At 45.2% G+C, this 14401-nt stretch overlaps 1 protein-coding gene across 1 annotated transcript in view; it reads left to right on the forward strand.

Annotated features, from left to right (window-relative positions):
• The first annotated feature begins 12005 nt into the window (after positions 1 to 12005).
• Positions 12006 to 14401, forward strand: part of LOC146208726 (medium-chain acyl-CoA ligase ACSF2, mitochondrial-like) — a 70973-nt gene continuing 68577 nt past the window's right edge. The window contains exon 1 of the mRNA XM_084587317.1: positions 12006 to 12203. Within this exon, the coding sequence (XP_084443443.1) occupies positions 12006 to 12203 (198 nt within the window). The remainder of the gene's footprint in view (positions 12204 to 14401) is intronic.

The following is a 14401-nucleotide window of genomic DNA, read 5'->3' on the forward strand; positions in this document are numbered from 1 at the left end:
CACCACCACTGCACAAGAATCTTGTCCGAGCTTATTTTTGCCGTCGCTCTGGTTGGCTAAGCTGTTTCGCGAGATTCCAAACAAGTGGTCTCGCACGGGTAACTCAAACTGAGTCTGATAAAGCAGCTCCAACGCTCGAGTCTCCCAGAAAGGTATTTCATGTTCACCAGCAGCAAACAAAGTGATTAAGAACTGATCATGGCATCTTATACATTCACAGTAAAAAAATTCGAAGCGGATTTGAAGCTGGATACTCAGATTTAGTTGCCCAGTGTCTTAACCGATGGGCAACTGCAGCGAGTGCTTCCGCTCTTCATAACCTGGTTTCAGTAGGATTAAAGTTCCGCCGCTTGATATTAGGGCTACACGTAGGGTTAAACGCGTGGCCAGCGCGGTCACGCGTTTCGTTGCACCGGAGCTGATCGCAGGGGCCACGGTTAAACCTCCGCGATATAACACGGCAGCTCCCAGATGACGTCACATGTACAGCTGAAAGTTCTTATACATCTTATAGTCGAATGTGATGGTATCCATCCGGATGCCGATGCCGGCGCCGTCACTTCTCCTGAGGCTTTGGGGTTTAGAGATACCATGGTATCTCTAGATTCATTCCGCAGATTCAGACCGCAGATTCATTCACTCGACCACTGCAGTGGTCGAGTGAATGAATCTGCGGTGGATCTAGCAAAAAGCGATTGGAAGATTAGTGGCTTAAAAGCACAAAAGTGACAGAACGTCAGTAATATAGAAATAAAATTTAATGATGGTATATAGTTAACTGATTAAATCAATATTCAGGATATAGAGAAAAAAATTGGTCTGGCTTAGCTTATGGTTAAGCCTAGGATGCGAAGCATACTAGCCTAAAGAATTAAACATTACCTGGCTATACCTGGTTAGCCATTCATAGACAAGACATTACCTGGCTATACCTGGTTAGCCATTTCATAGACAAGAACGCTGCTCAACTGACTCAACGAGTGCGTCGCCTTTTATACAATTGCGTGACGTCAGTATCTCCTAGCGGTAGGAGCGGGAGTTAGGCCGCCGGCGGAGGCTGCGCGTCCGCAAGCGAGCGCACGAGTTGAGCCCCAGCTTTCACAGCTGTAGTGACGTCATATCACGTGGTGCGCCGATGTAGGTCAAGTGGTAGCTACGCGGCCGCGCGCGGCGCAGCAAGGAAGAGCTCGGTTGTGCGGCTAGTATGCTTCGCATAAAAACGAGCATGATAGCAATTGCTACCACCCCGTTTCAAAGGGGACGCTCTTTATTCTATCCATACATCCAAACTGCAGTGCTCCAGGCCCATGGAGGAAGGAAATAACTTATACCGGTTTCTATTGGGCGAACAGGAGCGCTTTTAACTGCACTAAAAGTGCTCTCGCGAGTTTCGGCGCCTACCAGTGGTCGAACAGGAGCAGTAGCGTTGTGTTCTATTGGCAGAGGAGGCGCACTTTTGTGGTCCTGAGAGCAGCCGAGACTCCGCGAGCAGTCCCCGGTGCTCCGTCGCCAGCGGCGGAGTACAGGGAGAACGGACGACGGCACGTGACCTTTTATGCGAAGCATACTAGCCGCACAACCGAGCTCTTCCTTGCTGCGCCGCGCGCGGCCACGTAGCTACCACTTGACCTACATCGGCGCACCACGTGATATGACGTCACTACAGCTGTGAAAGCTGGGGCTCAACTCGTGCGCTCGCTTGCGGACGCGCAGCCTCCGCCGGCGGCCTAACTCCCGCTCCTACCGCTAGGAGATACTGACGTCACGCAATTGTATAAAAGGCGACGCACTCGTTGAGTCAGTTGAGCTATATTCTAGGCACTATAGTTGAGCAGAGAGATGTCGGCCAGGGAGAGGGGTAATGTCTTGTCTATGAATGGCTAACCAGGTATAGTCAGGTAATGTTTAATTTTTTAGGCTAGTATGCTTCGCATCTTAGGCTTAACCATAAGCTAAACCAGATCAATTTTTGACGTCACTTCTGCTTATTTGCCCGGAGTCCGGGCAGGACGGTCGGGAAAACTGCCGGAAGACGGCAGCGTTGGCGTTCGGCCGGCGGATACGGGCAACGCGAGCGCGAGAAACGTTTGATCACATGACACGACGTCACGCGCTCCCCCTCGCTACGCTGCTCTCCGAGCAGCATGAATGTTCCGTTGGGAAGACGAGAACGCGCGTCCCCAGTGCTCTCGTGCGCTGCTCTGGCTGCTCGTTGCTCTTGCTCCTGCTCGCCCAATGGAAACCGGTATTAGAGAGGCCCTGACGTCATTTTTTTTTAAGCCGGCGCGGCCGGCTCTCCTCCTCCTTTACCCTCCGCATTCTCTTTCTCCGTGACGCTCTCGTACCTAGGGCCCTTAGCAACGCTGTTGCTAGTGGCCCGAGTTTTCATAGCAACAGCGTCGCCGTTGCTAATGGCCCGACTTGGCTAACCCTAAATTTTAACGTCACTTCCGCCACACCTTCTCCATTGCAATGGCAAGGGCCTCTCCTAAGTTGTTTCCTTCCTCCATGTCCAGGCCCATAGCCATAAAATGGTTGTATGAGGTAATCATCGCGTAAAAAAAATACATCGCTTGCATCGAGTTGAAACAATGGCCCTCTCTCACCGTTGTCTCCTTCCCCCTTATGTAATGTCCCTGATAGGGAGCTTTAAGGGGATAATAAATGATGATGATGATGATGATGATGATGGTGATGATGATGATGAAAAAAGATCATGCTTCCGCACTATAATAGATTTAGCAGAGATAACCACTGCCGATTTTTTAAACGTTTCAAAGCATAGACGTTGATTGTGACATTACGAGTTGCTGTAGGACAACTGTAAACCATGTTCGCGAGCAAACGCTCTTTGATTTCCGGTTTCAAGTTTCAGTTTTCGACTCGCTTCGGCTTGCTACTGCAAGTTCAGTTCTTTTACCGATTTTTGCCCTGGTCTCTAGTTCAACAGATGACGCTTAACCTTTGACTGCCTATATCCACAGTAGAGCTTGCAACCAAGGTACAAGTTTTGGAAGTGCCGATAACGGCGAATCAGCTGCTTTAGTGGCTCGAAACGACAATGCCATTCGCGACAACTTTGTCAACCTAGCGTGTTCCCGCGAAGATAGAAAGACCAAACAGTCTCTAAATCTATATTCTTGAATACTTGCGAAATCGCTGAATGCGCTTTTTTTAAATGTATTGAAAGCTGATGGTCTTTCATCCCGCAATGGTGGCGATGGACGATCGCCATTTGGGCAGTCCCGGTGACACTATACATCTGTCTTGCACTCGATCCGCCCATTGCCTGAACAAAAGGTGGTGTGTTATATTTAAACTTTCAACATGTGACCTGATAATGATAGAAAAATGATAATTCATTATGTAATAAAATGAAAACAGCTAGAAGCGCCTATGAAAGGACAAAGATGAAGACCGAACTGATGAGGATGACGTTGGTGTTGATGATGGCTGTGCCATAGACCAGGCAGTTACGCCTAAAACAAATCCAGGCTGAAAATGATGATATTAACTGCACCCCATCAATTGAGCAGTAGCCTGCAAGTATTTAATTTCCAGGCTATTTTGAATGTAGAGAAGACTGGAAATATGCTGCCACGATGTGATGACGGCAGTCCGGCTAGCAGGACAGCGAAAAACTTAGATAAGAAATTTTGAACTTGGGCTAATCCACTTGAGGCCCCAAAGAAATAAAATTACAAGGGACTTTACGACTAAAGTAGTGAAAGGCGAAAGCCTGAATGCCACATTCTGCTACGCAACTGGCACTAATTAGTAATTAGTTAGTCATTTAATTAGTTAGGCATCAATTATACATTCAGCCAGTTATTAGGCAGGAGATTAATTACAGAATTATTTATTAATTAATTATTAGTTAGTAAGTGAGTACCTAATAAGTCATCAATTATTATTTCATTGATTAGTCATTTGTTAGTAATTGGTCATTGACTGGCATACGGCCAAGTAAGGTACGCATTCGCGCATACTGTGGTAGGACTCTGTGATTGGCCGAGACCTCTATGACGTCATCCCGCCTCGGCCAATCAGAGCCGCCGCAAAAACGGGACACATTTTGTCCATGACAGCATGAGCCATTAAAGGCTGTCGCCTTGAAATATAGACGAAACAGCGACGACGACGATAGCGAGCGTACTCGGTGGCCTTTTCAAGTCTCCAGTAATTTAAAGAATACACTTCCGCACATAGTCGCAAGTCACAATGTTGTGTAAAAGGCTCCTCGACATAGATATAATATCCCGCTTAACCAAGCCGTACCGACGTGCCTGCGTGGTCTAGGGTTACCATGTCTGACTCGGAATACAAAGCTTTTTGATTTGAGGTTACCGCTCTGCCTATCCTCCGTATGAATTGAGAAGGCCGAATTGGCAGCTCCTGCCAAGTTGGTCGTACCGTGTGGTAACACATGACCACACAATCCTAAGGCCAATCAGTGAACGGTCATGTCAGTGTCCAGCTTCCACGTCCCTGAGCCAAGCCCCGTGATTTTCCGCTCACGATGCCGACGCCGGGGATTTCGAATAATTAGGCTTGTACTTACAATAACTTTATTTTATTTATTTATTTACACACTACTGCTAGCCTCTAGGTGCGGCTGTAAACAGGAGCGGGAGATTAAAAAAAAACGTGACATGCGTAAGAAAAATCAAGGCACAACGAGCTGCTTTTAAAATCAACGGGATGCACTCACGAGCGAGAATATCAGTTGCAAGGATGCATACAAAACCACATGAAGCAATGGTAAGAACACTTCGTAGTCGACAGTCACAACTGGAGAGCTTTCATATATGTTTCAATAGAAGGGCATTCTACAATGCTGGCTAGAAGCCAGTTCCACTCAGGGACTGTTTTTGGAAAGGAGTTAAATTCTTTTCTGTTCTTTAATCTGAATGTGGGTTTTAACTAAGGTTTCAGTCTGAGAGGAATAATCTTTAAGTTTTTTGCTATGAAGTTATCGAGTGGTTCGTCGGTGTAGAGGCTCTATGTACTCATGTTTGTGGATACCTAATTTATGATGAAACAGCAAGTGCATGTATTTCAATCGGTCATGCTGACGCCATTTTTGTAAACTGTATAAACCTGGCTTTTTTTACTTGAGCATTCACGGAGTTACGCCAACTATATGATCGGCATACAAACCAAGCTGCTTTCTTTTGCACAGATTCCAACTTGTCTATGTTGCCACGAGTGTGTGGGTCCCAAACAATTGCTCCATGTTCGATTACTGGTGGAACTAAGGTTTTGGACGCTTTTAGTTTCACTTCGTTTGCACATTGTCGCAGAGGTCTTCCTAAATAACCTAGTTTCCGCATGACCCTTTTCACAATTTCTGATAAATATTCATTCCACCTTAGATCCGATGTTATAACTATACCTATAGGTATTTATAGTTGTTTACCATTGCGAGAACGCTGCCGCCCAAATAATATAAGAAATTTAACGGTTGCCTCTTGCGTGTTACGGTCATCACAACAGATGTTTTTGTTTTTACTGACATCTGCCAATCTGAGCACTAAGTTGCAATCCTTGCTAAGGCACCATTAAGTATAGCCTGATCGCTGGAATTGTGAATTTCATGGTGGATTATGCAGTCATCCGCATATAGCTTGATTTTGATCGGTAGGTTGATGTCGTTTGAAACTTCTCTTTAACCTAACTGAAACCGTAATAACATGGCTGCTTAGCTCATAGCAGTAGCGTTCCTGGCTCAGGATCAAAGGGACCCGGAGGGTTCTGTTGTGACGCGTCAGAAAGAAACTGCACCATCATGACCACGTGACTACTACGTTACCGGCGCACTATGAAAAGTGCTGCTCTAATAAATCGTTTGTTCCTGTTGTGTTGCTCCTGCATGCCTGATGATTGCATGATGTCGCTGCGCGAGTGCGACTTATTGAGTTAGCATATCACGCTCTCATCTCGAAAGACCTGCCCCTCTCACATATGCCGTTCGATCTGATGACGTCACGCTGCCCTCCGACGTATCAGCGCCACGATATCCCGGAACCATAGAGCCTGAATGAGACGCTGCCCCAAGGCCACGCTGATACATTTGTACGCCTTGGTTAAGCCTGGCGTTATATCTATATAAGTCGGGTGGTCGCATTCCAGATACATCGACATCGCGCAGGTACCCAAGGCAGAAGTAGGGCAAACCATGTAGATAGGGAAAGCGGAAAAATAGCCTTCAGACCTACTAAATGTCGAAGTAGACCGAACAAAGGTCTCTATCGACAAGTGGACATGTCTCAAAGCAGGCCTGTCGAAATTTTGGCTAGCGAACTGGTGCTGCCCCTCAACCCTTGCTCGGTTCCCTTTGACTTTGTGCATCCACCTTTTACACCTTGCTTATACCTCTTAGACCTGTTTAAAAATAAGTAACATATTACGCTAAAAATCTTCCTGCTCCTCCGAAAAATGATAATATACTGCCAAAATTGTTAAGAACGTGGATGAAATCACATGAGCGTAAAAAATTTCGGACCAATTTCCTTACAATTCACTTGCTTACAAGATGCTTGGAGGTGCAATCGTAAACATTTACGGCGAAGAGTGAAGCAAGAAATAACGTTTGTTTGTGAAAAGACCTCCTTGGTGGCCCAAATTCACGGCTTCCTTGTAGTTATAGAAATAAGCGCAGTATTAGTAATGATCGCATCCATAAGCGTTTGCAGAGCACAAGGAAACTTTTCACTCAAGCACAATCAGTTTTCTATGCAGCGGAGAAAATAAGTAACGAATAGCACTTACAATTGCTACATATTGAATGCAACTGGTATTTAGAACTGAGGGTAACTGAACTATTGCAGAAAAGTAATCGATTCCAATTTTGTTTCTTTCCTTACAATTTATAGGTCGGTGGCAGAAATTTTTCCGGAATAAAATCAACTAGTTTTGTTTGCTTTCTATATTTTTTACTCGTTAATAAGTTTTAAAAGTTGTTAGAAACTGCCGCTATGTTTATCACGTTTTCTTAACACTTAAGCCGGCAGTAGTAATGCTCAATTCTGCAGAATCCTTGCATTGTGCGTCTGCTGGATTAAATGTGCGCTTCCAAGACACAAATTTTGAAGAAAAAAAAAGAACACACACACTTTTTCTTTTTCTTGTTTTTTTTTTTTTTTCTGCAGAGGAAACGTGAAAGGAAAGAAAAAATGATTAATGAGATTTCGAGCTTTTTGTTTAGTGATTGCTCCCAGTTTCGTTTTTTTTTTTTTTTTTTTTTTTTTTGCAATGAAAAACACTACAGCGCCATTCGATGAGTAACTGGAGGCTAGCTATCATCGCCGGTTCTTATAGTTTTTTGCGGCACTTAACGTCCCAAAGACGCTCGTGCTATGGCGGCGCCGTAGTGAAGTGCTGACAATAATTTCGGCCATATAACATTCTTTAAAATGCACTGAAATTGAGAGTACGCGGGCGCCTCGCGTCTCGCCTGCAACGAAATGCCGCCTGTGCGGCCGGGTTCGATCCCATATTTCCTGCCACCTTGAGCACTTAACCACTGAGCTCCCACCGCAGAGTTGCAATGCCCGTGTAAGATTGCGCCTCGGAGACGCTCGTGCTCCGAGAATGTGGGCAGCACAGGCCACGCGGGTGTGCCAGGACGAACATATCAAGCGAGTATATTATTCAATACTTTTCGTGACGGCTGAAGTTGAACTTGATCGGTGAGCTGGTCACCTCTCTTCCGGTGTGGTCAACTGTGGTGGCTACCGCCGCATTTCTCCCCAGATATGGACTGGCGTCTACACAGAGTATGTCGCTATTGTTTCTGACGACGTTGTTTTGTGTGTGTGTGTGGCGACTTCTCGCTTTTCGTCTTTCGCTGTTGTGTAGGGGGTCCATGTTTTGGGGAATTGGAAGGACCTGGTATTCAGCTCTGCTTTCGGGAGTGAGTGTTTTTCTTAGGGGGTTAGTTTTCTCGTCGATGGGTCGTCCCATGATGTTCAGTAGGTGTCTACCAGTCCGACTTTGTTCGAGTCTGCGTTCTTGGCAGACCAGGATTGCTTCTTTGTGTTCCTCGTAGGTGGCCGAGATGCCCATTGCCATAACAGCCTCAGTGGATGCATGACTTGGTAATCCGAGCGCTAGTTTATAAGCTTTCCGAAACTCAATTTTCTGTGATTCCGTACTGGTGAAGTTGTGGTACGGGAGGCTATAGGCCCAGCGGGAGACTACCATCGCCGTTACTATTCTGATCGCGTCCTTTTCCTTCAACCCTCCGTTCCTGTTTGCTATTCTTCGAATCATGCCGCAGACCTGACTGGTAGCCCGAGTTAGTAGCTTGATTGTGTGCGTTCTTTCCCCGTGGCTCTGTAGCCACATAGCTAGTATCCTCAAGGTTTTTACTTCTCTGATTTCTTGCTTTTGCAGCCGGATCAAGACCAATATCTACATAGAAGGCGCAGAGGAAGTTGCAATCGCCCTTGCAGTTAAAGGGCAACTCCGGAGGTTTTCTGACATTCGAATATTCTAGTAAAAATTTTACCACAGGTTCTCCTCTCCGTCCTGACACATTCTACAAAATTTGGGCGCCGTACGATAATGCGTTCACGCCCAACACGCTTCTAACACGGCTTTAAAATATGCCGTTTTCATGGCTTAAGTTGAAAGTATTTCTGCTGGCAACACTGAGATTCTGACGTCACAAACAGTATACCGGCGTTACTGTCCACTTCCCTCCTGATTATGAAATTGTGAAGCTTATATTGAACTACCTAAGACATTTTATGCATTGTGTCATGATTTCCATGCTTTATTTTCGCCATCCAACGCACGTACGAGTGTTTTTGTAATACTGAGTATGACGTCACGGTTTCATCAACTGGGACGTCATTTCTGGCCGTGAAAGCAGTTTCGGTTTCGATTCGCTGTTTTTCTTTTTTAAACAAACTTCTAATTGGAATTTCGAAAAACGGTTTTTTGTGTTGGAGTCAGGACATGCCGAGGAATATAATTCAACTAAAAACACAAAATGATGCAAAACCCACCGGAGTTGCCTTTTAAACACGCCAGTAGCCAAGGTAGAAAACACATAATACTGAGCGATTCCCAAAAGGCCTGTCGTGCTTTCCTCCTGGGGCGCGTATGCAAACAGACACACCGAATAATGGAGCAGGAAAAAAAAAAAAAAGGCGGGCAACATGAAGCACACAATCATGTGGATACCGGCACACGAGGGAATCGACGGCAACGAGGCTGCCAACAGGATAGCCCGAGGGCATACTTTCCGGACACCTGCGTTAGCTGCCCCAGAGCCTTCAACCCCTCTCACATACGCGGAACTAACACAGTACTTCAAATTAGAAAGAAAATGATACGCAGAACCGCACAAAGATATCAGCAGACCTGGAGGAACATACAGGCTAGGGCATTCCCAAACCTAGCAAAGTACCACAAAATCTGGCCCGAAAAATTTAAAAATAACACATGCACGGCATGCGGTGAAGTCTCGGACGTCCTTCACATGATATGGAACTGCAAATGGTAACTAGAGAAATATAAAGCTCGAGCGCTCAGCCAAGCGGAGTGGGAGGCAGAGCTGGCCCACACGGGTCTCTCTGTGCAGTGCAGCCTGCTCACCAGGGCCCGGGAGACAGCCCAGGCCAATGGTATCCTGGACTGAGGAAACCACTCACGCTATTCCGTTAAACAATTAAAGTTTACTCTCTCTGAAGTTGAATGAGAATGGTTGCCGCAAAGGTTCCTTTTTAGAAGGCTGTAATGTCATTTTATTTCAGACAGACATGTGTTGCCCTTTATTTGAAGTTAGACGCAACAAGGCAAAAACTTCAACTGATACGACTGCATAGTCTTGCCATGTGTACTTTCACAGGCCGAACACAAGCAAGCACTCATAACGCACGAGAGTCTGTTAGTATGGTATAGTGTTGTAAATACTGAAAAGCGTTCGCTCGTGGTTATAGGCCTGGAAACGCTTTCAGTGTGTGAAATGGCGACATCTGGAAAAATCGAGAGGTATGCGAGAACTGTAAAGTTTGTTGATCGTGAATTTCTCGACAACTTTCACCGCGCATCTTTGTCGAGTAAAATATTCCAGCTTAGCATGAAGGCAATTTACGTCAATCAGTTAAATAAATGCAAGCATCGGGATTGTTTATCAGTGCAGTCATCGATTCAAACCAATAAAACGGTACTTTGCATAGGCAAAGAACGGCGTCCATTAACGAAAACACCGTCTCTTCTAGGCCGTGCCAATCCAGAGCTGCAAAGCTAAATTAACACAGCTCAAACTTCTCAAAACCTTCTGAGTGGAGCTTTTCTCTACTATAAGTACAAGTGATTGATGCTTCGCTCAGGATAGACATTAAGAAATACTTCTTGTCTGATAAATTTGACAGAATCATGAACTCTTATTCCTACCAAGGCACTCGAGAATTAATGTTGATTACGCCAGAACCCTTTTTCTACTGATCAGCCGAAAGAGGCAAAAATCGACGTACTGCTGTGTACGTTGCTGTAGAGGTGACAAAGGTGACAGAACCGCCTTAGGGTATTGGCTTTCAATAGCAGCAGCATGCATGAAAGGAGCCTCAGGGGGACTGTTGAAAGTGATTTACGCGTATCGCAAGCACCACGAGCATTTGTCTCACAGGCAAAGTTTGCTTATGATTGATCTGATAAGTTTAAATGCAATATTAAGGTTTTCGCTTTTCATCTACTCTGCTTTTGGTTTTGTTTTTCATGTGTCTTTTTCAAATATTTCCATTTTCCCCCCAAACAAGATTAAAAAATAAACGACTTTGTAACAAACCAAAATTTCTGATAATTTTGCACCTGTAGCGGCATTCATTACTGCGGACGTTGCTAGAGAGCGTACGCGTGATATTTATCGAGAAGCAAATTACCGTAGGAGACGGCGGTAACCAGGTCGTAGACTAAACATGCCAGCGTGCGTTGCTTCGATGCTAGCTTTGATGCTCTTTCACGAAGCAAACCTGGCTGCTAGCGGCAGCTGAGTTCGACGCCCTTTGAAGGTTCTCAGTATCGAAGAGTTGGATACATGAATAATTCACAACACAAAAAGTAACGGAGTCGTCAGGAATATCAGCTTTGCGAAAAATAATCGAACGATCTCAAATTAGAGGAAACTGTCGTTGATTAGGAGTACTTAGCTGCTGGCAACCGGTTACGAATAACTCTAGTTGCAACATCATACGTCCTGTAGGCACTGCTTAACCTCGCTGTGGAAGATGCATTATGCGATTCAGCAAGGAAATATCTACTGAAACTGCGCCGTTAGCAACGACAGTATAAAAAAAGACCTCCCGTTGCCGGCAATCCAGGATATCGGTGCGGCCAGCGCGTGCATATCACAGACCTTGTTTCATTGTCTGGCTGTAAAGCTTTCGTCGTAAGCCTTCTGCCTACGTACTCAACTAAATAACACTTAAAGAAACACTTCACTCAATGCCCAGAGGGAGTCATCACTCTAGCCGCATACCGTTGAGCTAGTTTGAAGGCAAGAAAGGACACCATGTTAGTTTTCGTCGTTTTGCGTCGGAGATCTAAAAGAGATGCCTCGGTAAAAAAGCGTTGATTTTTCTTTCGGTAGCCTGAGCGCGCTCCAGCGGTATTTGAGCTGGCTCAGGTCCAGGCGTCACAACTACAATTTATTCACTCGTGCGCACTTCATCGTTCAGTCCACGAAAAAAAGAAAAGCCACGTAATGTTCCAGCACAGTACGCGTGTATAATACTAAGCACAATTTACTTCAGCCCATGAAATAATATAGAGGCCATAAAGCAAAATGTTAAATACGACCTTAAGCGAGTTGTAGTATGTACTACATGCCAACATTCAAGACAACTTGAGCTCAAGAAGTTGGATACAGGAAGCTTTTTTCAGCACGAACGTGGCCTTGCGACTCTTATCGTGCAACGTGCAGACAACAAAGGGACGCTATCCTTATCGGAGCCGCTGTTAAGCTGCCGCAAATCGGCCGTCGTCCCAGTAGGGCCATGGGACTCCTCAGAGCGCTCATCCAGCGGACCGCGGCCCGCGGCTGCAGCCATTTGGCCGGTGCCTCACAACCACCTCTAAAACAGGACTCGCTTGGTGATGCCTGCGCCAAGGCTGCACGCCAGTGGCCCGACAGGGCCGCCCTGCACTTCCCCGCCGAGAATGTGTCGCTCAGCTTCGCCCAGTTTGATCAACAGGTGCGTTTTGCCACTGCTCTGACTACAGTGTGTACGCCGCTCCAGCACCAGCTGGATGGTCAACCTTGAGAAAAATGTTTTCAGTAAAATATGCTACCTCTTGGCTAACTATTATCCTTGTAGGGGCTCGTTATAGCACAGCATTATGCCCTTGAGCGAAATATCACCAATATTTGCAATATCGCGAACAAGAAATCGTCACGGACTTTATCAAACGCCTTCGCAAGTTTCCTATGTATTATAGCTACTAGGCCAGCCTTATCTGATACCGTCTACAATACCGAATGTGCAATATGGATATGGGTTTAGATACTGCGGCCTCTGATACCACATACCTGGTGCAATCAGATTAAGTTAGCGATCACTAACTGAATGCGGGCAAAAAGAACCTAAGCAAAAAGTTTGTAATCTTCATTAGAGGAAAATTATTGCCTCCGCTTTTTGGTACTGACATATATGCCCAAAATAGAAAGTGGGAGGCAGAAACCCAGCGCCATACGATGCCTGAAGCACTTCCAGCAAAATAAGCCAAGACGAAAATATTTTATATAACTCACTCAGTAATGCATCCAAGTCAGGAGATTTCTGATCCTGTAGTCTAGAAATCTCAGATCTATTCTCGTCCAAGGTGATATGACTACACGACGCTGCTCATCATCGATTCAAGGAAACACATCTAGCGAACAGCTTTAATCTGATCTCCCATTTTGGCCCCCACAGATCCCGAAGAGCCTCCGGCAATAGACAAAGAAAGACCAGGCATTTCATGTGCATCCCTGTGCGTGCAGCCGCCATATTGAATTTCTAATAGTTCCTTCGCGAACGCAGTCTGCTTTTCATCTCTCCAAGGCCGTCGATATGATTGTTCATCGAGAAATCTATTGAATCTAGACCTTACTAAGGCCCGCCTATATCTCTCTGTTGCACACTGCAGCTCTGCTTTGGCGTTATTTCCTGTGCATAGGCACCAGGGTTAATTCTCTCATGCTCATGTAAGTCAATTAAAGCATGCCTAGCTCATGAAGCTGATGCCTCTTTAGGAATGCGGTTCTTGCTGAGGTTTCAATGGTCAAACTCTTTGTCTCCTGTTTAAATAAATCCGACTACTGAAATATAGAGAGATTCATGCGCGACCAAGCGTCTTTCAGGCAAATAATTATACCAGGCTGAAAGATTACGTCTAACAGGAGACAGTTATTCATTTTACACAGCCCCCATCGACGGTGTACTATAAGCACTTACTGTACTTTTCTATCTGAACAGACACCATGTATTAATCACGAAGATAATGGGCCTCACCCGCTAATCAGAAAATGTAGCTAACGCGTCTGGGGAGAGAAGCCTGTCAAAACAAGCACTAAAAAAACGATGAAAATTTAAAATGGATATTATCACCCTTATCATGCCCAGCATCCACAAGGCTGTGTTCAGAACATAAGCCAGTAAGTAAAGCAGCATTATATGTGACAGCGCCTACTTAACACTAATCAGTCTTCATCTCTGCAAACACAATTAATATATCCCAGGAGTATAATTTTACGATCTGTAAATAAATGGCCTACCAATGAGAGAAAAAATAGCTTTCTGTATTGCGGCTTTACAGGAGCATAAACACAATTAATTATCCGTTTAACGCCCAAAATTGCGAGGTCATAGAATATATATCGCTCATCGTCGTCTATGCAATATGACATGGCAGTAATATCCAATGTGTTGGCCAGGAATAGCATGCAGCCTACGGATAAGATTTCCGAGTGGCTAATGATAACATTGAATATTGGCAAAAGATGCTCGAGGGCCGCTTCCGCATTCTCATCAGACAACAGATTGGTTTTCTTAATGGCTGCCACCCTGACATTGCATTTTTTTGTAATGCCGTAAAAGGTATTGCCCTTGACGATTGCGAAAACTCCCTACGTTAAGGTATAGCGACTTGAAATTCTGTGGTCAAAGCTTATTTTGGAGAATGGCTTTTGGAACGTCATCTCCAGGATTGCGGTGGCCAGACGATGTCCTCATTTTTGAATGAACTCTTCCCGCGGCCACCATACCGGATAGCTCTTGCTCCTCACCACCGACATACATCTCCTCATCTGCAGTAAGTTGAAACGATGCGCAGTTGTACATGATTTTTTTATATTTAGGAAACAGCGCAAAGGACGGAACACACAGACACAAGAAAGCACAAACACATGATC

Source organism: Amblyomma maculatum, chromosome 1 (genome assembly GCF_055883805.1).
Source record: "Amblyomma maculatum isolate TAMU_Amacu chromosome 1, ASM5588380v1, whole genome shotgun sequence".
Classification (NCBI taxonomy): Eukaryota; Metazoa; Arthropoda; class Arachnida; order Ixodida; family Ixodidae; genus Amblyomma; species Amblyomma maculatum.